The sequence below is a fragment of the Eriocheir sinensis genome, chromosome 12 (genome assembly GCF_024679095.1).
Source record: "Eriocheir sinensis breed Jianghai 21 chromosome 12, ASM2467909v1, whole genome shotgun sequence".
NCBI classification, from domain to species: Eukaryota; Metazoa; Arthropoda; class Malacostraca; order Decapoda; family Varunidae; genus Eriocheir; species Eriocheir sinensis.
Window position 1 is genome coordinate 22,493,331 of NC_066520.1, and position 27,500 is coordinate 22,520,830.

The window sequence follows — 27,500 nt, forward strand, 5'->3', positions numbered from 1 at the left end:
GGGAAGAAAGAGAGGGAAAGAAGGGAGTAAGGATGGAGGGAAGGAAGTTGTTGAGGAATAGAGGGAGAGAGAAAAGAAACCCCTCCTTTTCCTCCTCCTCCTTCATCGTCTTCTCTTTCTTCTCTTTCTCCTCCTCCTCCATCATCTCTTCCTCCTCCTTCTCCTCAACCTCATCATCATAATCATCATGACAACAACTTTTTAACTCTTCCTCCTCCTCCTCCTCCTCCTCCTCCACGTAAAGAATCACACCAACGAGGAGGTCATCAGGCTTGTGGTGGACGAGCGGGTCACGTTGGATCGGCCGAAGGATTGCCCGCTTGCCTTCCGTCGTCTCATGCACCGATGTTGGAGTTACGAGCCGAGGCAGCGACCAACCTTCCTCGTCGTCACTAAGTTTCTGCTCAAGGTGTGTGTTTTTTCTTCTTCCTCATCCTCCTTTTTCTGCCTTCATTATTTCCTTTCTGCTTCCCTTTTTATTCTTCTCCTTTTCCTGTCTTCAATTATTCCCTCTTCCTCCTGTTCCTCCTCCTTCCCATCTTCCTCTTCCTCATATCTCTCCACACTCGCATGTTTTTCTCCAATCAGTTTGTAGATTCGATTTGATGAGATTAATGCTTTACTAATTGGCTGGAAGTGAGGTTAATGAGACTGATTTTGAGGATATAAAACCAACACTATCACCTCCTCCTCCTCCTCCTCCTCCTCCTCCTCCTCCTCCTCCTAGCACTCCCTCTCTCCTCACTCCTAATTTACCTGCACACACCTTGCCAATACGCGTCACAGTCCTCATCAATATATAATACTCTTAGCGGTTCACCTGATGCCTTGTTGAAATTGACAGGTAATCATATTGAGTTGTTTCACGAGGGAACTATTGGCACCTTCGAGGTTTCTAATACTTTCTCATCCGCCTCTACATATGTTCCATCCTTCTCTTTAGTACACGTCCACGGCCTTTCAAGAGAAGTTCGAGCAAGTCTCCTTCTACCACAGCCGTCACAGCGACTACTCCAGGTGAGGCGTCGGAATGAGTGTAACGATGAGAGATTCAGAAAGTCAAGGGCGGGAGGTGAGGGTCGATTAGGGCCCCGGGAGACCTGAAGAAGGAACAAAAGGAAAGGTGTGTGTTGGTTGAAGTTCAGAGGGTCAAGGGAAAGTAAGAAAGGACTTAGAGAGACTTAAAGAAGATACAAAACAGAAAGATAGCGAGGGAGGTTTAAAAAGTCATAGGCAAGAAGTAAGAGTTGGCTAGATCTTGAGAAACTTGGGGAAGGTAGAGCATAAGGTGTATATTGATTGTATACTGGATTACGAATGGCAGGGATGACAGGTGTATTAGTAAGTGTATTAGTAAGTGTATTAGAAGTATAGGGAATGTTTTACAAGGATTACAAAAGGATGAGTGTGATCTGATTCTGGTTTAGATAAGATTTTAAGTCTTGATAAAATTGTTAGGATACTGTTTGGAGATTTAAAGCGAATTCGGAAAGGCGAGAAAAAGACAGGTGGGTCAGACTTCAAGATACATGAAAATACACGTTCAGACTAACATTTCGAAAACTCCCATGAAAAACATGCGATGAATCTGTTCCCTCTTGTCAAAAAGGTTCGTGATAAATGGCTGTTTAGATTCACTGCCATGGCTTTCCGGACTTTTATTGCTTATAGATCCACACTAACTTATCGTCTGGTCACATTGATAGCGAGTGGAGTCGTGTATGTGTCTGTGTGTCTGTGTGTGTGTGTGTGTGTGTGTGTGTGTGTGTGTGTGTGTTGCGCTCATCAGCCGTTCACTGTTTGATTAGTTTTGCTTGTGTTGCGCCCATTGCATCAAAACTTTGGGAAGGGTCGGTGAGTGAGTGAGTGGAGTAAGTGAATGAGTGTCTCGATGTGTTGTACTCCACCTCGTTTCATCCATCGTAAGAGTGAATGGAGTAAGTGGATGGATGTGTCGATGTGCTGTATTTCACTTAGTCTCGTCCACCGTCAAACACCCTTCCGTAAGAGTGAATGGAGTGAGTGGATGGACGTTGCGATGTGTGTTGTACTCCACTTCGTCTCGTCCACCGTCAAACACCCTTCCGTAAGAGTGAGGCGTGCACGACCCACAGGTACAGGCCGGAGCCGGGCGCCGTAGGGGAGGGCTTCATGAGCTGCGCCGTCAACGACACCGACAACGATAACTCGGACGACATCAGGCTCATGTCGTCCTCGGAGGAGAGTGATGGAGGTGAGTAATGGTGGTGGTGATGGTGATGGAGGTGCTGGTGATGCTGATGGTAGTGGTGATGGTGGTGGTGGTGGTGATGGTGGTGGTGGAGGTGATGGAGGCGCTGGTGATGCTGATGGTGGTGGTGATGGTGGTGGTGGTGGTGATGGTGGTGATGGTGGTGGTGGAGGTGGAGTAACTATTCAGTCAACGTAATAATGGCAGTGATGTTGCTTTAAATTTGTTCTGATGTTAAGGAAAACCTGAACTTGGTGTCGTAGAACTCACGATAACCATAACAACAACGATTATCAAGGTCTTGCTCTTCCTCCCTTTGCTCTTCTCTCCCTCCAGAATCACTAGGCGAAATAAAGCTTCGTCTCAGAGAGTTCCCGGGTAACCATTGCTTCGCGCGGGCGTCCCCAACCGAGGCCAGGGGCGGCACGTCGGCGGCTCTGGTGGGCGTGGGCAGGCCGGGGTTCCAAAGGGTGGCGGAGTGCATGCCGGGCCCGTCGGAGCAGAGGAGCAGCGAGGCACCGTCCTATCTTCACTTCTACACGAACATCAGCCCCGACGCGCCCCTCCTCGGCCAGGTGTTGTGGGGCTCCAGCCAGAATCCTGTTACCCTGCACGAGGCGAATGGGACTAACCGCGATGTGTCCTATGTCCAGCTGGCTCTCAGTACCCCCAGCACCCCGGCCAGTGGGGGGAAGACGCCGCTACGTACGCCGGCGTCCACACCTCACTCGCCATTCCTCCACCCACACACAGCCTCCGTCCCGTCGCCCTCATCTCCTGCTACGTCGGGTTTCCTGCCACAGTCTCTTCCGTCACACAGCCAAGGTTCTGTATCGTCACGAACCTCCTCTCAGAACGACCTCTCTGCCACGTCTCCCACCGCCAGGCTCTCGATACCGTTTTACTCCAACTTGACGAGGTCACTGTCTACCATCGTCTCAAAGTCATCGAATGAGGCGGACTCACATCAGCCGTTCCGGGGACTCGCCACCGGACCTCACGGCCTCAGTGCCACCGGAAGCACGTTCACGGTGCCATCAAAGTGGTTCTCGTACACTGAGAGTCGAAGCACAACTCTGCCCACGTCCGCCTCAACTTGTAGCATTCCCGCGAAGCCTTCCAGAAAAACCCAACACGTCGTTCTCATCCAAAGTAGTTTCAGCCCCGCCCGCTATGCAACGCCGGTCCCCTCCGAGGCCTCCAAAGCCTTCAGCGAGGAGTCAATAATCTCTCTTCCCTCCAGCACCTCCCAAGAGGCCCCACACACCTATTCCAGCAACTCGGAGGTGGAGGGCACTTTGCCAACCATCGCCACGCTCCCACATCGAAGTAAATCAAAGTTCTTCCGCTGCGAGAGAGTCTACATCAACACCATGCCGAGAGTCTCCGGGAGCTTACCCGAGAGCTTTTTCAGGAGCCTTCAAGGGGAGTACGCGGAGCCTTTCTTCTCGGCCTCCCGCGCCTATTCTCCGAAGTCCCCGACGTCACCGAAGTCCCCGAAAACAGGACGCTCGAAAAAGCGGAAAGGAAAACACGAACTTGACGAGATCGAGATGATATGAAACAATACCTACACGCACATACACACGCACAGAAACACCTATCCCCCCTCCCCCCACCACCACACACTCACACACACAGAGCTATATCGACTTCACAAAACAACAACAGAGAGAGAGAGAGAGAGAGTTTCCGGTTAAAAGAAAGCGTTATTGGGCTGTCACTCTCACAAAAGCTGTTTCACTTCCCGTCCACATCGCATGTAACTCCTCTGCCGCTTGAAGCACGCAGATGGAGTACGTTAGCCGTGCATTTTCGTCTTTCTTCAACATAGCAACCAAGAAGAAAGCGCAGTGAAGGAAACCACCCCGACCTTCATCCTCCTATTCACCCTCCAAAGTTTGCAAAAGGGAGACAAATACATACACACACGAACACAGAAGGCGAAGCACACTAAATACCAAATCCGTATCTCTGCCCCTTGGCCTTACGCTCCCCTCATCCTCAAAAGCCATTATCGGTTTATTTTTATTACTTCACGTTACATCGCCCTCGAGGAAGACTCTCCGATCGAGGTCAAAAGGCGTGAAATGACATTGCTCTCGGGTGTATGTACGAGCCCCGTGCTGCGTGGGCGTCCCTTCTAAGCCAGCAGGACGATGTGTGGTGGATGCGTGTAAGTGTGCGGAGATTTCTACCTCAGCTCCTGTGCTCTAGACACCGAAATAGATATGAATAAAGATGAAAAAGTAGATAACCAAAGACGATATCGAATGCGACCGAATGAAAACGTCGAAAAAATATGCTAAACTAAATATCTCTGTGAGGAAAATAGGTTCAAGTGTGAGATGAAGACTGCAAAAATGTTAAACTGGACTGTACCATTAATGCGAAAAACCACTAGTGAGAACCAGACTCATCTCCTTCGTCTGTGAGAGCCGAAAGCATCTGGCAATACGGGACACGGTAAATTTAAAGCGTCTAAAATAGATACTAAGTGAAACAGATCCCGCGGAGAGATGAAAAGAAGCGCGATTGTGTATTAAAGTGAGGAAAATTAAATAATAGAATGCCACCGAAAAGCAATGTGTGTTAATAAGCAGAAGAGAGGACGGAGAGGAGGAGGAGGACCTACGAAGCGATCCAAAGCGATACAGATCAAAAGAAGAAGAAAGAAAGAAGAAGGCCATGACAGGAAGGGTAAATCTAACACTAGTGAATAAGAGAAAGGACTCGAAAAGAACTACAGTATATCTTGACCTCATGTGTTTACGAAATGGTGCATACAAACTGACGAACTAACCTTAGAAATGAAAATGAGGTCAAATCTAACACTTGTAAATATGAAAAAAAGAACACAAAAATGAACAAACTAACGAACGAATCTCAGAAATGAAAAAAGAGGTCAAATCACACACTTGTAAATAATAAGAAAAAAAGGCGCAAAAAAACAACGGTGTATATGTTGGAATCGAAGTGAGTTCCGGGAAAGATCGCGTGAACATTCTGCCAGCCGCGAGTTTGTCCAATGCCGGATGTGTTTGTACCAGCGAGTGTGTGTGTGTGTGTGTGTGTGTGTGTGTGTGTGTGTGTGTGTGTGTGTGTGTGTGTTCGTTCTTGAGTACTTTTGTAACAGCCGCCATGTAAATATATTTGTGACTCGTTGTACAGTTTTCCTTTTATCTCGAAGCACAGACTCATGTTTTTTTTCTTCGTTTAAATTTATCTCTGTCTTATATTATTACTGTCCAGTCCTCTTGTTGATGTTGTTGTTGTTGTTGTTTGTTATTGCTGTTGTTGTTATTTCTTCTCATATATTCATCTTCTTCCTCTTCCTCCTCCTCCTCCTCCTCCTCCTCGTGTTGCTCCTTTTCATTCTTCTCCTCCTCCTTCTCTTTCCTCGTATTTTTTCTTCTTCCATTATTATTATTATTATTATTATTATTATTATTATTATTATTATTATTATTATTATTATTATTATTATTATTATTAACATTTTCAGCATTATTCTTATACTTATTACTATTTATTTCTATAGTAGTTATTGTTATTGTTATCATGGTTTGCTTATTTACTCTATTGTTCAGTTATTCTACAATAATTACTACTACTTTTGTTATTGTTCCTACTGTTGTTGCTACTGCTGATGCTGCTATCTTCGATTACTACTACTACTACTACTACTACTACTACTACTACTACTACTACTACCACTACTACTACTTTACTATAACTACCACAACTACTACTACTACAACTAAGACTGCTACTACTACTACTACTACTACTACTACTACTACTACTACTACCACTGCTACTACTACTACTACCACTACTACTACTTTACTACTACTACTACTACTACTACTACTACTACTACTACTACTACTACTACTACTACTACTACTACCACCACTACTACTACTACTACTGCTACTACTACTACTACTACTACTACTACTATTACTACCACTACTACTACCCGTGCTGCTACCAATCTGTCCATCTCGTCCTGCGACATGCACAAATTTTGAATTGCAACTTGTATTAATATTTTACGAATAAAATTATAAATGTTGATGTTGTTGTTGTTGTCATGTTGGTTTGGTGGTGATGTTATTGTGGTTATTGATGATGATGATGATGATGATGATAATGATTTGGGGTTTGTTATCATTAGTGTTTATCATTCTTCTTTTTTCTTCTACTTTCTCTTTTTTTTCTACTTCTCCTTCGTCTCCTTCCTTTTCTCTTTTTTCTTATTCCTATTCTTATTACTATTACTGCTATTACAATTATTTTATCATTATTATCATCATTACTATTACTCTTATTATTACTTTTAATATCACACTCTTGTTAACCGAAATTATGGAGCATTTGCCCAACAAAACCTAAACACACACTAACTAATTCCCCTTCCCTCCCCTCTACACCCCAACCCACCCACACGCCTCCGCCCAATCCTCCAAAACTCCTCAACAAATACTGCCGCACCATCTGACGCTTAACAAGACCTGGTTGCAGAAAACCGTAACATAACAACAACGCCGAGTATCGCGGGTAAAACAACGATCGCTTGGGAGTGGTGGAGAGCAAGAAGCCAGCAGCTGTTTGTAGACGTGTTGGTGTGCGTGTTTCCCGGGGCAGCTGAGACGGGCCTTCGCTGCAGCTGCTCTCCCTCGCCCGCTGTCTTTTTAGGTCCAGGATCGCGAGTTATGGCCCAAGTTAGTATAGCGTGATGTAAATTCTCAACGACGGTGGTTTACGTGAAGGCAGGTGTGGTTTAGCGGGTTAAGTTAATGAAATGTTCGCTCTCTCTCTCCCTTTCTCATATGCAATGGTCGAAATGCATATAGTCAAAATACGATGGTCAAACATACACATGGTCAAAGCACAATGGTCAAAATACATATGGTTTAGCAGCGTATGGTAATGAAATGGTCTCCCTCTTTTTCCCTTTCTCATATGCAATGGTCGAAATACATATGGTCAAAATACGATGGTCAAACATACACATGGTCAAAGCACGATGATTAAAATACATATGGTTTAGCAGCGTAGGATAATGAATTGGTCTCCCAAAATACACATGGTTTAGCAGCGTAAGGTAATGAAATGGTCTCCCTCTCTCTCTTTCTCATACGCAGATTTAAAAAAATACATCAGATCTCACTATTTGAGTAATGAAACGCTTCCTCTAGCTTCTTCTTTTATAAGCAATAGTTAAAATACATCACCTATCACCATTTCCACCAACACACACACACACACACACACACACACACACACACACACACACACACACACACACACACAATAACAAAGATATACAGGTAACACTCACCCTTCCCAGCATCGTAGAATCAGTATCCACCCTGACGAGGACTTTTCTTCAGTGGTCTAACGTATCTGTGAAGTGAGAGAGAGGACAAGAAACTATTAATACCAGTTCATCTTTATCTAGGCTTTAAGAGAGACAGAGTGAATAGAAGCGTACATGTCTTAGACCTTGATAACCAAAAGAGAAACTGATAATATTGTAGAGAACAGGAATCTTTAATGTCAATGCAGGAGGGTTGTTTTTATTGCAAGTTTTCTAAGATATTTCGCGAAGAGTAGAGGAATATATGCATTAGAAAGTTGAAATAATAGAAAGAATCCCTAAACAGAAAGAATAAAGTTGAAAAAGGAAGGAGAGAACGTGATTATTTTGCACCAGAGTGTTACCATACTAGGCGTGGCTGAAGAGATGCAAATTAGAAAGCAAGTACAGAACACATTAAAACCAGACAGTGTTACCATTCTAGGCGTTACTGAGCACGGCAAACACGGAAGGAAGTACAGAACACATTGGAACCAGACAGTGTTACCATTCTAGGCGTTACTGAACACGGCAAACACGGAATGAGTACAGAACACATTGGAACCAGACAGTGTTACCATCCTAGGCGTTACTGAGCACGGCAGACACGGAAGGAAGTACAGAACACATTGGAACCAGACAGTGTTACCATCCTAGGCGTTACTGAACACGGCAAACACGGAAGGAAGTACAGAACACATTGGAACCAGACAGTATTACCATCCTAGGCGTTACTGAACACGGCAAACACGGAATGAGTACAGAACACATTGGAACCAGACAGTATTACCATCCTAGGCGTGGCTGAAGACGAGAAACAAAGAAGAATTGGCCGATAAATAAGACATAACGACACTCAGGCATAGGCAAGGGTGCGAGATGGACGAGGAGGAGGAGGAGAGGAAGGAGAGGTGGAAACTTATGGTGATGGGCGCTGTAATTCATATTTTTATGTTTGGGAGGCCTGTCTGTGTGTGTGTGTGTGTGTGTGTGTGTGTGTGTGTGTGTGTGTGTGTGTGTGTGTGTTTACAGCAAAGGAAACAGCTCAAGGTCAAAAAAAAAAAAAAGGAAGCAGTAATGAAAAAAGGCCCGCTGTGTGTGTGTGTGTGTGTGTGTGTGTGTGTGTGTGTGTGTGTGTGTGTTTCTCATTTGGTCAATTTCGTCCAGACACTCAGATCGTAAGGTTTTAAGTCCCTCATTCTACCTTCTCTCTCTCTCTCTCTCTCTCTCTCTCTCTCTCTCTCTCTCTCTCTCTCTCTCTCTCTCTCTCTCTCTCTCTCTCTCTCTCTCGCTCTCTCTCTCTCTCTCTCTCTCTCTCTCTCTCTCTCTCTCTCTCTCTCTCTCTCTCTCTCTCTCTCTCTCTCTCTCTCTCTCTCTCTCTCTCTCTCTCTCTCTCTCTCTCTCTCTCTCTCTCTCTCTCTCTCTCTCTCTCTCTCTCTCTCTCTTTGTCGGGAGCAGCGTCTAGTTTTTGTTGTTGTTGTTGTTGCTGTTCTTGTTTTGTTTTTTCCCTTCATTTCTCTTTCTTTTCTTTTTTGTTTTCCTTTTTTGTCATATTCTTCCTCGATTTTCTTGTATTTTTCCTTCTTTTCTCATTCTGTTGGTTTTCTTTTCCTTCTTCTTTCTGGATTTTACTTTACATCCTTCTCTATCCCCCTCTCTCTCTCTCTCTCTCTCTCTCTCTCTCTCTCTCTCTCTCTCTCTCTAATCCAGTCAGCACTCCAGATGAGGTCGTAAGTCCGTTAGCGTCCACCACAAAAGTCTGTCTGTCTCTATATTTTTCTATTGGCCTGTTTTTCCGTCAACCCAACTTGTCTCCATCACTCTGGCCACTCTCCCTCATGCCTCTTTTTTTACCCTTGATGTTCTTTCTTCTTTAGTATTTACGCTTTTTCCTCTTTTCTGTTTGTGTCTGTCTGTCTGTCTGTCTGTCTCTGTCTGTGTGATTTACGGATTGCCTGATTTTTTTGGTCCATTATTCTTTCGGGTCGTGTCTGGTTGCATCTCTCTCGCTGTCTGTCTGTTTGTGCCAATGTCTCTGTCTGTTTCTGTCTCTCCCCCTCTCCCTCTCTCTCTCTCTCTCTCTCTCTCTCTCTCTCTCTCTCTCTCTCTCTCTCTCTTCGGCAGTTCATTAGGTCGCCATTACGGTCACTCTCCTCTTCACAAAAATCTCTCACGTCCTCACTGAACGATCATTGGGAAGAAAATATTTTGTCAAGTCTCCTCCTCCTTCTCCTCCTCCTTTTCCTCCCCCTCGTTCTCTTCCTCCTCCTCTTACTCGTCCTCTTCCTTCCCTCTCCATCCACCTCGCTAAACCATTTTCTTTGTAGTTCTTTTTCCTTCGTTTTCTGTTTCCTCTTCTTCTTCTTCTGGCTCTTCCTCCCTCTCCTCCTTCTTCTCCTCATAACTTAACTTCTTCTCCTCTTCGTGTTTTTATTTCTTCATGCCAAGTTTCAATTTCTCTTCTCTTCTCTCCTTTTTATTTCGCTTTTCTTCCTCCTGTTTCTAATCGCATTGTTCCTATCCTCTTTTTTGGTTCATTTTCGCTTCCTCCTCTTTTTCTTCTTCCTTTTCTTTTTCCCTCACTTTCGTTTCCTCCTCTACCTGCTGCCCGAATTATGGTCTTTTTTCTTCCAGTTTCTAAGAAAATGTTGCAGCGGTAGAGAAATTTACTGAAGAAGAAGCCTAATAAATAAAAGGAGGTTGAAGGAAGAGGATAGCGTTTAAATAGTTGATCCAGTTGCTAAGAAATATATTGCAGCGGTAGAGAAATTTACCGAAGAAGCCTAATTAATAAGAGGAGGTTGAAGGAAGAGGATAGCGTTTAAATAGTTGATCCAATTGCTAAGAAAAATATTGCAGCGGAAGGGAAGTTTACAGAAGAAGAAGCCTAATAAATAAAAGGAGGTTGAAGGAAGAGGATAGTGTTTAAATAGTTGATCCAATTGCTAAGAAAAATATTGCAGCGGTAGGGAAGTTTACAGAAGAAGAAGCCTAATAAATAAAAGGAGGTTGAAGGAAGAGGATAGCGTTTAAATAGTTGATCCAATTGCTAAGAAAAATATTGCAGCGGTAGGGAAATTTACAGAAGAAGAAGCCTAATAAATAAAAGGAGGTGGAAGGAAGAGGATAGTGTTTAAATAGTTGATCCTCTGCGGTAATGCGGTACTGCGGTACCGGTTTGGAAGTGCGGTAGTACCGAAGTACCGCAGTACCGTAAAATGTACCGCAAGTGCCCAGTACTGACACACACACACACACACACACACACACACACATACATATATACGCACAAACGTTCAGAAGCTACACCGGTTAAAAACCTTCATTAGGACAGCTTAACTTTGAATGCAGACGATAATTTTTTTCTCTCTATTCAATTTCACACTCAAAATCTCTCTCTCTCTCTCTCTCTCTCTCTCTCTCTCTCTCTCTCTCTCTCTCTCTCTCTCTCTCTCTCTCTCTCTCTCTCTCTCTCTCTCTCTCTCTCTCTCTCTCTCTCTCTCTCTCTCTCTCTCTCCCCCCCCCCTTGAGCTATGAAAAAATAATACGAAACAAATCAGCGCGCTCCGAGCGACGGCGCCAGATTTTCATACACTGCTTCTATTTGTCAGTTTCCGACCTATAAACTGTCTAATGGGCCCCAATAGCGAGATTCATTTATAGTTATCGTTACAATCGTTAATTCCTGATATGTTTTGGCAATAGTTAAGTGTGAAACAGCGGTGATTATGATGCTCTAAGGACAACAATCTGGCAACGGTAGCTCCGAGTCACCTGCCTGGATGTTGATGATGCTGGTGTTGGTGCTCGAGATAAGGTGATGCTCCTTAATTCTCGCCAATCGCATGTTTTACGCGCCTCTGAAGTGGTGCCGAAAAGTTTATAGAAAAATGTGTAAATAAAAATGTCCAGTTAATTTCTTCGCTCAGGGATTAATGTTCGAAGTTCCATTATGATTAGAGCGGTTTTTTTATGACATTACGGAAGAGATACTTTATACATACATACATACATACATACAAGAATAAAGAAAGGAAAAAAAGAAAGAAAAAAAGAAAAAGGAACAATGAGAAAGAAAGAGGAAAAGAAAGACAAAGAAGGAAGGAAAGAAAGAAAGAAAGCAGATTGAGAGGTAAATACGTTGATAGATTGCTAGACAGACATACAGATAGACAGACACAGACAGATAGATAAATAGATAGATAGATAGATAGATAGATAGATAGATAAACGTCCATATACATACATTAACACACTTTCTTTATTTAGAAGAGAACGGAAATAATGACAGTTGCATTGTATATATATTTTTGAGGGGAGACTATTATCTATCTATATTTCATTTCACTCGTTATAAAATACACCTCTTGGATGAAACGAAACAATATCATGAACTCACAATTATTATTACTTTGGTGGACAAGAGAAAGGGCTGGAGTGCGAGAAGGGAAGGTTGAATTAAATGAATATGTTGAACTATATAAATGTAGGTAGATAAAAAGACGACTGTAAGTTACTATATAAGAGGTCGAAATATATATAACCAAGAAAAGGGATTGAACACTGAGATTAAGATACGAAAAACAAAACAAAACACCATTGAATATAAGAAGACTGAAGATTCACGGAAAACAAGAGAATACGAGAAGAGTAAGACGAAGAAGGAGAGAAGACGAGGAGAAGAAGAGAAAAGAAGAAAAAACAAGCCTATGAAGCGATGAAAACTCAGAAGAGGAGGAGGAGGAAGAATAATACTGAGATACTAAAATACACATAGCTAGGTGGATAGATAGATAGATAGGTAGATAGTCGTGTCACCTATTAGCATTAAGGGAGGCCAGTCTCTCAGCCACCAGGTCACTCATGAAGCGAAAAAATCACCCAGGCAGCCAGCGAGCCATCCACTCAACCACGCGTCCAGCCAGCCAGTCATCCATCTACTCACCCACCTCTCCACCCTTTCACCCATCCAGTCATCCACCCAGTCATCTCGAGTCATCCAGGAAGCTAACCATGTATGAAACTAGTCTGGCAATCAGTCTTCGTGAACTCTTTCTTGGCGCGGGATATTTTTTTTAATGTGTGTGTGTGTGTGTGTGTGTGTGTGTGTGTGTGTGTCAGTAACATCAACACCACCCCCAACTCATTCCTCTAAACTAACAAGGCGCGAATGATACCGTTTTACATATTATTGTGTCCACGTGAAACTCCATCAACGCCACAGTTTTTTTTTGGTCTTACTTTTCCCCTGACGAACGAAAATATGACTCAGACTAAAGCAATACAAAAAGGGCACAGCGGTATGAGGTCAGTGCGCCTAAGACCAAACGGAAATTACATCGCAGCGTGTCCCTCTCCTCCACTGGGGTCACCAAGTCAGAAGATAGAGCTCGTGATGGGAAGAGAAAGAGATGAGTGAGCGCCCGTCCACCGCCCTTACTTCCATCACATAGCACCCTTTCCCTTCCCTTCCCTTCCCTTCCCTTCCCTTCCTTCTATCTCCACTTCTCCTATTCCAATCCCTTCCCTTCCTTCCCTTCCCTTCCTTATGTGGCCACCCCTTCCCTTCCCTTCCCAATATCTCGACTCCTTTTCCCTTCCCTTCCCTTCCCAATATCTCGACTCCATTTCCCTTCCCTTCCCTTCACTTCCTTTCCTTCCCTTCCCTTCTGTCATATTTTTCTTTCTTATCCCGTTGAACTCCGGCATCTCTTCCTCTCTTGCGGTTCTCTTTTGCAATGCTCTGATCCTCTTCCTCCTCCTCCTCAAACTTCTTCTTCTTCTCCCCCTCCTTCTCCTCCTAAGACCTCATTCTCCGACTATTCATTCATCTTTCCATTTCCTCGCCCTTCCATCATTCACTTTATTCATCTCTGACTTCTTTTCTGACACCTTTCTCGTTCTTTCATCCAATCTTGTCCTCTCTCTCTCTCTATCTCTTTCTTTTTCCAACCGTACATTTCTCTCAAATCCACTTATGTAAATACTCCTCCATCTTCCCTTTTTCTTCTAATACATTCCATAAGAAGATGCAATTCTCTTAGGTCTATCTGTCGGTTATGTTATTTATCAACCTCGTTCCGCTACCTTCCTCTATTTACCATTGCTTTGCTCTCTAAATATCAAAGCTTTGGAGTCTTCTTGTGTGGAATCCGATCCTATACAGTCCCCTCTCCTTTGGCAGTCGATCGTATTCCCGTGCATCCTCCGCAACTCTCGCCTCTCGCCTTTCCTTTCCTCCTATCTCTGAGTTCGGTCCCTCCTCTCTCACCTTTTTCTCCATCTTCATATTCCCTTATTTCCTCTTCTTCTTTTCGCCTCTCGTTTGCGTCAACCTCGATAGCCTTACTCAATTTCCTCTCTCTGTCTTTTTTTCTTTTTACTCTCTCTCTCTCTCTCTCTCTCTCTCTCTCTCTCTCTCTCTCTCTCTCTCTCTCTCTCTCTCTCTCTCTCTCTCTCTCTCTCTCTCTCTCTCTCTCTCTCTCTCTCTCTCTCTCTCTCTCTCTCTCTCTCTCTCTCTCTCTCTTAAAACCAAAGGAGCTCAAGTGAATATCTCTCCTATCACAATGAAAGTATGTACGTGTCTGTGTGTGTGTGTGTGTGTGTGTGTGTGTGTGTGTGTGTGTGAAGGAGTCAGATGGGCCAGACAACCTCCTGTGGCCATTCCATTCCAGGCCTTTTGTGAAGCTGTCGAGAATAATTGCAACACAAGATCAAACACAATACAATTTGAGTGTCTGTCTGTATGTATGTACGTGTGTGTGTGTGTGTGTGTGTGTGTGTGTGTGTGTGTGTCTGGATGATACAGGCAGGATCACAGCTTCAGTTCCTCATCTCCCGACTCACACCTTTTCCTACACACCTGAGCACCTGTTGACCTGTTCCCTCTTTGGCAGGTGAAACAGAGGGTCAAACCAGTTAAATATTCTGACCTTGACCAAAAGATTCGGAGCCGAGACTTCAAGGTTCTCTCTCTCTCTCTCTCTCTCTCTCTCTCTCTCTCTCTCTCTCTCTCTCTCTCTCTCTCTCTCTCTCTCAGCAAATATCGCAATATGTATCAAACAAATGTAGATCTAAAGGGAAATTTCTCAGAATACCACGCTTTATACATTTTCCAGGATCGTTGACGTAAGTGTGTATGTGTGTGTGTGTGTGTGTGTGTGTGTGTGTGTGTGTGTGTGTGTGTGTGTGTGTGTGTTTGCTTGCTCGCATTACACACACTTTTCTATTAGTTGTATGACAGGGTAGACGGTAAAACTATCAACAGTGGATCATATTATCGTTACGTTGAGTGTTTGCAATCATAATCAGCTGCTCAGTGATGCACCTTTGATCATGCTGACAATCGGTAAGTCTTGGAAACCGAATCATTCCTCCCCGAAGAATCGTACTGTCATAAGAACCGGGCATGTGCGTTTACACTGGGTGAGGTTTTACATGCAACGTGAATTAGCATAGCACTGTATTATGGCGGCCTTGTAATCAACGTAGGAGATAGAGAAGGGTGATGAAGAGGAAGAGAAGGAGGAGAGAGGAGAGAAGGAGGAGGAGGAAGGGCGACAACAAGGAGGAAAAGGAGGAGGAGGAAGTAGAGGAGGAAGAAAAGGTATAGGGGAAAAGACAAAAGGAAGAATAGTAAATTTAAAAGATATCTGAGCCATTTATCGATTCTAAACCAACCATAACACACACGCACACACAAACAACACTCCATAATTCCAAGACTACACATCAACAAAACAAGTCCAAGCCCCCTTTAAGACAAGACATCAAAATAATCCTTCCCTCCCCTACACGTTAGCCAGCATCCATCCATCCATCCATCCACCCATCCAGCCGGACATGACGCTCTCCCCCTCTCGACGCCAAGGCCCAACTGACTTTAACCTCCAATCAGCGAGCCAGCCAACCTCCGCTCCGTAAAGGTTAAGCCCAAGTGGTTGCTACACAAGGTACGGCTCGGTGTGTTTTACCCGGGAGACAGAGTTAGCGCAGTGTGACAACAGGAATAACTCAGACGTGTCCTGTATTAAGGGGGGGACTATTTTGTGCTTTACTTTGAGACTTGATACGAAGAAAAGGCGGTAAATGAAGATATGGCGCAGAAAGATCGAGTAGAGAAGAGAATGTTTTGAAAATACGTGACAACAGGACTCCCTTAGACATGTTCTGTTAATTAAGGGGCTATCTTGTGCTCTCCTTTGATAGGTAATACGAAAAAGAGACGATAAATGAGGATATGGGCAAGGAATCAGCGCTGGGAGACCATGGAGAGAGGAGGGTGCGATGAAAATACACGATCACAGAACCCCCTCAGGCTAACATATGCTCTACTTTGCTATATGATACGAAGAAGGGACGGTAAATGAGGATAAGGACAAGGAAACAGCGCTGGGAGACCATGGTGAAAGGAGAATGCTATAAAAATACACGACAATAGGACTCCCTCAGACTAACATATGCTTTACTTTGATACCTAATACTAAGAAGAGACGCTATAAGGTAAGATATGAACACGCAAACAGCGCCAGAAGACCGTGGGAAGATAATGTTATGAAAATACGTGAAAAATTATCCGCTGGCATTTGTGTGAGTGTGACAACAGCTCCGGCAAGTAAGGAGGAGATAAAAATAGGTATTCGTGTTGTTGTGAGATCAAGGAGAGGGGAAAGGGCGAAGGTAAGGGCCGTGGAGAAGGCAAATAAGGATGGACGATAAAAATAAGTCTCCATGTTGCAGTGTGATCGATGAGAGTGAAAAGACCGCGGTAAGAAAGGACCGTAGAGAGAGAAAGAAAAGGAGACAAGTAAAGAAGAAAAATATAAAGGAAGGATAAGGAAAAGAGAGAAAACAAATACTGAAACAATATATAAAGACTAAAAGATAAAAGAGAGAACGTAAAAGATGAAAAGAAAGACTAGATGGAAGAAGTACACAATAAATGAACATAGAAAAAAAACACAACTCAAACAGATGAAAAGAAAATAAGTGAAATAAACAAAAATGAAAAGTCGAGAACGCCAATAAGATAGATAAAAAGACGTAACCATGTTTTAATGAGATCAATGAGAGAGAGAAAGCCGAGAGGGAGGGACGGACAGTGTAGAGAGGGAACTGATGTGTGAAAGCCGTTGTCGGGAGGCTTTGGTTGGAGTGCCGAGGGTGGAATATTATGAAGGATGTAAAATAATAGATACAAAACGTCCTTCTCCGCCGCCGCCTCTTCGTGTGGGTGAAAACAAAAGGTACTGAAGTGTGAAATGATGTGTCCGACCTGGTGTTTATTGAACATGATGGTGATGGTGATGGTGGTGATAGTTTTGATGGTGATGATGGTGAAGGTGGTGATGGTGATGAATTACAATGTTGATGATGATGGTGATGATGAAATACTGAGCTGTGAAATGATGTGTCCGACCTGGTGTTTGTTGGACATGATAGTGATGGTGATGGTGGTGATAGTGTTGATGGTGATGATGGTGAAGGTAGTGATGGTGATGAATTACAATGTTGATGATGATGGTGATGATGAAATACTGAGCTGTGAAATGATGTGTCCGACCTGGTGTTTGTTGGACATGATGGTGATGGTGATGGTGGTGATAGTGTTGATGGTGATGATGGTGAAGGTGGTGATGGTGATGGTGGTGATGAGTGTGATGTGATGGATGGTAGTGTGGTGATGGTGATGAATTACAATGTTGATGATGATGGTGATGATGAAATACTGAGGTGTGAAATGATGTGTCCGACCTGGTGTTTGTTGGACATGATGGTGATGGTGATGGTGGTGATGGTGTTGATGGTGATGATGGTGAAGGTGGTGATGGTGATGAATTACAATGTTGATGATGATGGTGATGATGAAATACTGAGCTGTGAAATGATGTGTCCGACCTGGTGTTTGTTGGACATGATGGTGATGGTGTTGATGGTGGTGAAATACTGTGTGAATATAATATATCACTTTTAAGTTGTAATTGCCTGCAGACTGATGGATGGCCACGGCTTGCTCGGGTCCTGAGACTTTACATTTACTCTCCTCGCTGGGTGAAAGACATTGATTGAGCCAGACACGAGCCGCACCAGTTTGGGGAGAAAGTGATCTATAGACTTGGTTCGCAGATGAGGAAGAATATACATCACCATCTTCAACACTATAGTCACCATGATCTTGATTTACTCGTACACAGACCCCGCCACTACACACACGCACATGCAGTCACTTACACACACTAACCACAAAGTGCTATCGTTCCCATACTTAAGCCTCTGTGGGGGTCATGGCGCCTTAATGGACAGTCAAGCAGCCAGTGACCTTAGTTAGAACCCCGCTGATGATGGAGGGAGAGAGGAAGGAAGGAAAAGAGAGAGGGAGGATAGTAGACACATGAAGATTGATAGAAGGAAAGGAGAGAAAGAAGAGTAGAGTGAAGGAAGGAAGGAGAGAGAGAAGAAGAGCAAAGGGAAGGAAGAAAGGAAGGAAGGAAGGAAGGAAGGACGGAAGGAAGGAAGGGAAGGAAGAAATAAGAAGCATGTAGAGTAATAGGAAGTAGGAGAGAGGAAGGAAGGAACACATATAAAAAAAATAGTAATAGAAAGAGAAATTTAAAAAGGCTATCATATTAAGACTTCATATACACTAGCCTAAGATTTTCGAGTCCATCCTAACTGGTCTCTTCCTGTGTAAGTGTCTGTAGTCTTTCTATGTAACGTTGTGCCCTTGGAAGCTTTTATTGTGGGCATATTTTGTGTGTTTGTGTGTTTGTATGTTTGTTTCAGTGGCTGCGGTTTGGTTTATGTGTATTCATATGTGTACAGATGCATAAATTTGTGTAGGTATTTTGTGTGCTTGTGTGCGTGTGTGTGTGTGTGTGTGTGTGTGTGTGTGTGTGTGTGTGTGTGTGTGTGTGTGTGTGTGTGTGTGTGTGTGTGTGATATTTGCGTAGGTTTGTTTGTGTGTGTTGACGTGTTTGTCCATCGCTGTTTTCATTCCAGTGTCACACGGTAAAATTTGGCAAGTGTCCCGACAACAAATCCTTGAAAAATGATTCCATATATAAACTTGAATGTCTGTCGTGAATCTGTCTGTCTGTCTCTTTCTATCTATCTATCTATTTATCCCTTATCTTCTCATCCCGTTGCACTTCCCATCAATATCCATTTCATTACAATTTCCTAACACGCTGATCACTTAAGGCAAAGGCGATTAAACACGACTCATATCCAGGCAATGCAGGAGGAGGAATACACGTCTTTACATCTATCTCATAACGGCCATCAACAGGGGGAAATAATGTTCGGTACATTTAACTAAACGCCATAAAATTTAACTCCGACATTTCCCATTAAATCCCGATGCTAGCAAGAGAGACAGGGAGAGAGGAGGAGGAGGAGGAGGAGGAGCGGTGTCGGCAAAGAGAAGGAGGGAGTTGGTCATTCACTGTAACACGATGGTTCCCCTCACACGCCCGCCCATCTGATCCCTGTAATGCATGTGAGGGTATGAAGGTGACACTCGCTCGCTTACGGCATTAAAGCGATGGCCGAGGGAGAGAGATGCTTGTATGTAGGCTTACGGAAGGAAAGCCACGGATAAGAATATGTGTGTTTATGTATGTGTGTGTATATGTGTGTCTTTTCTATTCCCTAAGGTTGTCAGTGGAGAGATGAGGGATATGAGGGAGATGAGGAAGGGATGAGTATATGTAGGTGTACGGACGGAGAGCCAATAATAAGGCTGTGTAATATGTATGTGTGTGTGTGTGTGTGTATGTGTTTTCCTTTACTCTTCCCGTTAGTTGTAAATAGATCTCTTAAGTTTCCCGAATTGACCGCTAGAGGGAAGGATTGTTGTAGCATTAGCTGACCTCGTATTAAACATTTATCGTGGTAATATTCGTTGCAGGGATATTATATGAAGAAGGTGGTTAGTCTAGTGTTCATAAGAGTATCAATTCCAGGTAATATTATATAACTACATCTCTCTATCTGTCTATCTATCCATCCTTCCATCTATCTTCAATCATAAGCTCTATTTTGGTCAAGGCGAGGCAGGCGTCGAGGCTTACAGGACTAGTCAGGTGATGACGATTTCAAATTCAAGTGAGGTTCTCGTGGCTTCAAAACACACACTCGGCTATCCGGATCTTAGGCGCGGAAGATCGCCAGCATATATCCGAAATAAGATACAGCTATATTTCATCTCCTACATACTTTACTTACCCCTTAAACAAAGCCTCAGATACAGACAATAATGACCACTACTTGTTTGTTTGAGATTGTGTGTACGTGTGTTGTCTCTGAATGAAGCTTTATAGATAGGTGCGTAAAGGTAAGGTTTGTTTCGAAAGGTAAATCTCCGCAGGTGTTTCTCGCAAGATGTCACGACGAAACGAATATCTTGCAAGTATTTAGTTATTTTTTCGACTTACTCATTTATTCAGTTTTTAATATTGACTCGTTTTCTTTTATTTGTTTGTTATAATGCAAAAAGTAGTTTCCGAGAATGTATATATGTGGGATCAGATAAATAAATAGATAGATAGATAGATGGAGAGAGAGAGAGAGAGAGAGAGAGAGAGAGAGAGAGAGAGAGAGAGAGAGAGAGATGCTGCAACGGTCTGTACAGTAAACATGTTTATCATATCTCCCGGGTGACCAAACCAAGCGAGGAGAGAGAAGTAAGGGTAAGGGTCGATGAGAGAGGTACGGAGGAGAGGGAGATGTTGATGGGGAGAAAGGGGGAAGGAGGGAAGAACAGAGAGAGAAACAATGGAAGGAGGGAGATTGAGAAGGACTTTTCCATCTGGGTATTACTTTGGATTTTTACCAGAACGCCAAAATATCGGTGTTGCCAAAACGGTGCCGGGGGAGAGGGAGGAAGGAAGGAAGGGAGGGAGGAACAGAATAAGAAACAACGGAAGGAAGGAAGGAGGCTGAGATGCAATGGAGCTAGATAAATAGACAAAATAATAAGCTACTACTTTAACATTTGAGGGTCAGCTAACAATTTCACCCGAACCACAAAATATCAGTATTACCAAACCGGAGTGACATCTTGGAACAGCGGCGATCTGAAAGCGTTGGCGTTATTGGTTTTGAAAAGTAGTTAAAGTTTACGCAGTAGTAGCTTAAGAAGAGCGGAGAGAAGAGGAGGAAAGTAGGTAGGAAAGGAGGGGAAGTACTTGAAACTTTCCCGAGATAAAGGAGACGAGGATGGAAGAAGGGCACGTGAAGGAGAGGAAAGAGAGGTAAACAAAACCTTTTCTGAGATCTAAGTAGTATCTCTGAGCGCTACACCATCCTTAACCTATCAACTTCATTCCCTTTCTCTATCCTGCTTCTTCTGTGTGTATATGAGTGTGTATGTGTCCAAAAGTAATGTCGTTTTTCGTTCCTGTGTTTCTCTTCTCGTTTCTATGCTTCTCTTGTGTGTGTAAAAGGTGGTGAACCAAATGTAAAGGGTTTGTCTTGACTCTTAACCATACAGCCATGTCCACACGCGCCAGACAGACAGCCTCGCCTCGCCGCCACAAAGCGTCCTACAGAGGGGCGTGTCACACCATACAGCTGCACTTTCCCAGGTCACCGTGTCTGAGCCCCGCCAGCTGAGCCCTCTGTGCGCCCGGCTATGCAGCGTGAGGTGAGCATGAGAGGTCTTAGTGCGGTTACGTTGCGCACCTACACTGGAATATCTGGTGGTGGTGGTGGTGGTGGTGGTAGTGAGGACGATATGCTACCCAATATGACAACACACAAGAGTATACAACGACATAACAGCAGGAAAAAATTTAATATCCAGCGTCGTATTTCACAGGACCGTTCCCTGTTATTATTAGTGTACGTGTGTTTCAAATTTAACTATATCAAGTCAACACTGTTTCTCGCATTATAATTCATCGTGTGATTATAAAAAGCACCTCAGGAGTAAAACAATGGCTTGGAATTCAGGGCAAGACTCGCATTGCTGCAGTAACCTTTGCACCCCGACGCCTGGCGAGGTCCGCAGGGAATATATGATCGAGGTGAATTTTCTACCACGCTGGACTGTCGCTGGAAAAATGTGTGTGTAACGAACCCCACGGACACAGCGGAGGCATGTTTCTGCACCGCTTCATCGCAATGGTGCTACCTCGCTCCCTCTCCCGCCCCTGCAGCATCATCTCGCTTCTGTAACACTCGCGGCGGCATGAGCTCAGGATGCTGCCACTCAAACCAGCGCGCGAGCGATCTCCCTCACGCCTTATGTTGAAGACTCCACAAGGCTCTTAACAACACAAATCCCTTCTCCTTTCCAAGCCGCCGCGCCGCCCGAGCCGTGTAATGTTCCGGGAAGGTGTTATAGAGAGGAGACACGCAGCAGCCTATAAGCTTGGCGGCTCTGTAATATGTTCCGCTGAGCCTCACCGCCGCCGCCGCTGTCCCCGCCAGTTCTAGGTCACGGAGACGCTAGATTCATGCCGCGTCTGACCTTTTGTCGTCTTATGCAACAGGTTGATACGAGTACAAGCTGGAGGGACCATTTCGACGTCTACCGCCATCACCACAAGCAACAATGATACTAGGATAAGTTGGAGAACCATTACGACCACTACCATCGACTACCACCGTCACCCTCGTCACCGTCACCGCCGCCACAACCACCACAAGAAATACGAACACTCCCACGGCTGTCATTAGTGCGAAGATAATTCCTATCAACAAAATCACCACCAGTACGACCTTCACTATTACGGGCACGCTCACCAACGCCGAAATAAGCTTCTTCACCGCCGCCCACGCCGCCATCACAACCTTGACCTACGTAACTCCGAATAAACAGCTTCTTTACCACCACCCACGCCGCCATCACAACCTTTGCCTCAGTAACTCCGAATAAACAGCTTCTTCACCTCCGCCCACGCCGCCATCACAACCGAATAACAACAATCTATTAAAGTGAGTGGGTAAAGGCGGGGAACATTAGCTATATAACACCTCCGCCGCCGCCGCTAGCCTCGCAAATATCACCAAAGATAAGAAAAAAACAAAGACAAACACACGTGACAAAGAATAGCGCGGAGGAAGCGAAAATATAAGACAAACACACACACACACACACACACACACACACACACACACACACACACACACACACACACACTCAAACACTGTCTGCGAAGTTTTGGCCCAGACGTTTAAACACAACAGCAGGGAGACAAACACCTCTCCTTCCCTCCCTCCGCTCTCTCTTTCCCTCACTCTAACTCTCACTCACACACACACACACACACACACACACACACACACATACCTCCTCCCTCCCTCACACACATACATACACCCTCCCCCCACCCCCACCCCACCACCACCACCACACACACACATTTAAGGTAATCCCCTTCCCTGGACAGCTTTCAACACGCGCTTCTCCTCTTCTCAACACGCAGCATCAGGCAGGCTCGGTCACTTGTTTCGCCCCCGCATAATTCCTCGTCTGGTGTGTATAACGAGACCAGCACCAGCGACGCCCACGGCACAGCAGGAACCTACAGTCATCCCAGTTTTATCATAGGTAAGGTAGGGAAGGAAGGAGGGGGAGGAGAAGGAGGAGGTGGAAGAAGGAGAAGAGGAGGAAAGGAGATGGAGGGTATATCAGGAGGACGCTGGAGATGGTTTGGACATGTGTGGAGGTTATGAGATGCTGTGTATATCGGAAGGAAGGATATGGATATGCGAAAGTGATATACGTGAAACCAGGTTTGAGTGATACGTTTTGCATTGGCTCCGGAGGGTCCTTTCCTAGTCCCAGCACCTGTTTCTTCCTCTCTCATGTTAGGTATAGGTATGAGAGGAAAAGATAGGTGTTAGGGAGGGAAGGAAAGGAACAGTTCTCGCCAATCTGATTTCACTATAGCATTAAACGAGAGCGGTCAACCACGCAGACTTACAGAAACACGAGGCGTCTATATAATACACCTTCTCCGCCACCATTAACCGCACCACACACACATGCTCAGCCTCTCTCAGGTGTAAAACGAGCGCAAGGTGAGAGAAAGGTGAGGTAGGGTGTTAAACAGAACCTGTATTTGGATATAACACGAACACAGGCGTCCATCTCATATACAGCCACACCACCGCTAACACCACCACACACACGTTCAGCGCAAGGTGAGAGGAAGGTGAGCTATGGAGGTTAAAAAAGGACCAGAATGCGAGTATAACATGCAAGCTCATCGCAGATTCCTCTCTCACCCTTTAAACTTCTTTCCTTTCCCTGTCTCGCAACGCCTCACCGAGCTCCCGAACTTGAGACTCTGGATTCTCTCTCTCTACGAAGCTGGGTTAAGATAATGCATAGAAGCTGAAACGTCTTAGTAAATGCAACGTAAAACTGCATAGAAACAAGACCTATCCACTTTTATATGTACTCTACTTCACCCCATGTACGCTCTTTCTGTCAGGATACGGAAGGAATCTGAACCCGTAGTGAAAGCATCCCACACAGGCTTAAAACAACATCCTATTACTCCAGCTCCTCCTACTCCTACATGCGTCCTATTTAACAGCACTCTTTGATGCCCGATTTGCCATTAAGCTCACTATTCATCCTGGGTTGAAAGGTGCAGACGCGTAGAGGGACTGGTAAAGTATATTATGCATAGAGTTGAAGCGGATTTCCTATATTTTTTGCATTTTAGGGGACTTTAATTATCTTCTAGCTTCATCAAATGGCTTCAAATTTCTTTTTTTCTGCCTTTCTTTTCCTTCCAGTCTAACTTTTAACTTATATTTGTCTTCTACGTGATCTGATAGTGTTTAGTGGAGTCCGTTTTTGCTTTTGGGGGATTTGATTCTTCTGCGTCCTTATCCAATAACATCAGATCCCTTTTTCTGTCTTTCCTTTCCTTCCCGTCTGACTTTTAACTTCATATTTCTCTTCCAAGTGATCTGATAGTGTTTAGTAGAGTCCGTTTTTGCTTTTTTGGGATTTGATTCTTCTCTAGCTTCTTTAAATGGCATCAGATCTCTTTTTCTCTCTTTCGTTTCCTTCCCGTCTGACTTTTAACTTCATATTTCTCTTCCAAGTGATCTGATAGTGTTGGCTTCAGATCTCTTTTTCTCTCTTTCGTTTCCTTCCCGTCTGACTTTTAACTTCATATTTCTCTTCCAAGTGATCTGATAGTGTTCAGTGGAATCCGTTTTTGCTTTTGGGGATTTGGTTCTTCTCTAGCTTCTTTAAATGGCATCAGATCTCTTTTTCTCTCTTTCCTTTCCTTCCCGTCTGACTTTTAACTTTCTATTTCTTTTCCACGTGATCTGAAACGGTTTAGTAGAGTCCACCGTGGAGTTGAAACCCACTGAACACATTCCCGCCAGCTCAGGTTAGGTTAAGGGCACTCACTCCTATCAAAACCTCTCCTGTTATCCTCTCATGGTCCTCTCATCTGTTTTTCCACGCATATTCATAACAGACAAAAACCCCAAAAAACATTCAATTGACTAAAGGAGAAAACTCTTGAATCGGAGAAGAAATAAATGAGACGCGGTTATTTTTCCTTCCCTTCCCTGGTGCTAATTTTCCCAGACTTTATCGCATTACTTTTTTTCAATCCTTCCTTCGTTACACGCTAAATATTTTCTTGGGGGTCTTTTTTTTTTTCTTTGGGGGAGAGGGAGGGGGAGGGGGGAGGGAGGGAAACGCTAATGAACAGGTAAACTTTTCTCCTTCTCTTTCTCTCTTCCGTCACCTGCTCCCCTTTCTCCTCCAGGTGCAAGAGATAGATAGATAGATAGATAGAAAGAGAGATAGATAGAGATAGAGATAGATAGATAGAGAAATAGGGATAGATAGATAGAGAGAGAGAGAGAGAGAGAGAGAGAGAGAGAGTAATATAAACTAGAGGGAATTATATATATTTTTTTCTCTAACGTTTCACACACACACACACACACACACACACACACACACACACACACACACACACACACTCTGGCCCCTTCTTACTCCTTTTTTCTTCTATTTTTTTTTCCTCCTCCTCCTTCTCCTCCTCCTCCTCCTCCAACACCTTCGTTATCCTCTTAACAAACTCTTTTTTTTTTATAAACAGATTAATTAGTGCAGTCTGGTCAACATTTTTTTTTCACTATTAAACTTTCGCCGTTCTATAATTACCATATCCGACATTCGCAAGATACAAGTTACAACGTCACTTTTTTTACGTTCTTTTTCCTGGCTTCGTTGTATCATTAAAAGGAAGAAACTGTAGAACGTAGATAATGGACATCACCCTCGTAGTATACTCTCTTTTAACTAACTAACTATCTTTCTGTATGTTTTCTGTATGTCTTATGTATGTTTCCTGTGTGTTTTCAGTATGTTCCTTGTATGTTTCCTGTATGTCTGTATGTTTTCTGTATGTTTCCTGAATGTTTTCTGTATGTTTTGCGTATATCTCCTGTTCTGCTCTTGTTTTCGTCGCATCTGTCCCTCCTCCTCCTCCTCCTCCTCCTCTTCCTCCTCCTAATCCTAATGCTTTATCTCCGCTTGGCATTCCAGACCAATAAATGTTTCCCGTTTTATTTTATTTTCCTGTACACACAATTTCCGCTTCGACTTGCGTATATTTTACCACACCCACACATACACACCCACACAGACATATACTCCCTTACATATACACCCACATCCCCTTTTCTCCTTCCCCCCTACACATATCCCCTTCCCCTTTCCACACATCCCCTTCACAAGCATCTTCCCTCACATACCTCTCCCCTCCTCCTTCCCTTCCCTACCTCCCTCCTCACACACATAACACACGTCGCAATACAAAATAAACACACTAGAGATGAGATTTCATGCAGCAGGAACACTACATTACAGTCGGGTCATAATATCCTTAAATGTAATGGCGCATGGATAATAACGCTTTAGGATAGGGGAAAAAAGGAAAAGGAAAGGACTTGTGAAGGAAGGAAGGAGCGGAAAAGGAATGAAAGGAAGGTGAGATGCAACGAAGTAAAGAAAGAAGGAAAGATGGAACGAAGGATAGACAAATTAAAAGGAGAAGAAAGATAAATCGTATGAAGGAATAAATGAAGAAACGCAAAAGGAAGTAAGGAAGAAATAAGAGAAGGAAGGAAGGTAGAAATCAAGGAAGGGGGGAAGGAAGGAAAGGAGAAAAGTTAAATCGATGGATGAACAAATTAAAAGGAAGAGGAGAACGAGGAGGAGGAGGAGGAGGAGGAGGAGGAGGAAGGCAAATCGTAAAACATAAACTCTCCTGAAAATAAACTAAATAAATAAAAAGTTTGGATTAAGTTCCCACGCTAAGATATGTAAGTAAGTTTACCAGCCATGTCTCCAGCACTCAAGTCCCTTTGTCCGAGCAGCCAGTTAGTCTTCTTTCCTCTCGCCCTAATCCAAATTCAAACAGGGAAAAAACTCTTGCCAAGGAAAAAACTCTCTCGTCGACGCGTTATTCCTTTCCTCTTGCTACATCTTAAGACAGTCCCTCTCTATCTATCTATCTATCTTATCTAGTGCATCGTCTATATATTAAAATTCTGATTCCTCGTCGATTTTGGTGTATTATTGTAAATGGAAATAAAAGTACTGAGTTATCCATTCCAGTATTCTTCGTGCAAGTCCTTCCTTCCTTCATTTTTTTGTTGATACCGTTGATCGTCCCTTTCTCTCCCTTTATCTTCGTCTAGTGTGTTCTCTCTCTCTCTCTCTCTCTCTCTCTCTCTCTCTCTCTCTCTCTCTCTCTCTCTCTCTCTCTCTCGATAAGCATTACTAATAAGTCTTGTTCGGAAAGAGACGTAGAAACGGATCTCGTCTGCCTCGCTTGGAGAAAAAATGATTACAAGTCCCTCATGCACAACGGAATGAGCGAATTTTCTCACGACGAAGAAGGA

General features: G+C 43.9%; 1 protein-coding gene and 1 long non-coding RNA gene across 6 annotated transcripts in view; one reads left to right on the plus strand and one right to left on the minus strand.

Moving 5' to 3' along the window:
• The window catches only part of LOC126997641 (insulin-like peptide receptor), a 56,007-nt gene extending 52,094 nt beyond the window's left edge, over positions 1-3,913 (plus strand). Inside the window, exons 25-28 of the mRNA XM_050858856.1 lie at positions 245-409; positions 944-1,017; positions 2,115-2,233; positions 2,567-3,913. Coding sequence (XP_050714813.1) covers positions 245-409; positions 944-1,017; positions 2,115-2,233; positions 2,567-3,792 — 1,584 coding nt within the window. The 3' untranslated portion in view covers positions 3,793-3,913. The remainder of the gene's footprint in view (positions 1-244; positions 410-943; positions 1,018-2,114; positions 2,234-2,566) is intronic.
• LOC126997645 (uncharacterized) overlaps positions 1-27,500 on the minus strand; it is a 155,018-nt gene that overhangs the window by 123,469 nt on the left and 4,049 nt on the right. For all 5 annotated transcript variants that reach the window (XR_007752234.1, XR_007752235.1, XR_007752233.1 and 2 more), the window contains exon 2: positions 7,581-7,645. This is a non-coding gene — a long non-coding RNA (uncharacterized LOC126997645). The remainder of the gene's footprint in view (positions 1-7,580; positions 7,646-27,500) is intronic.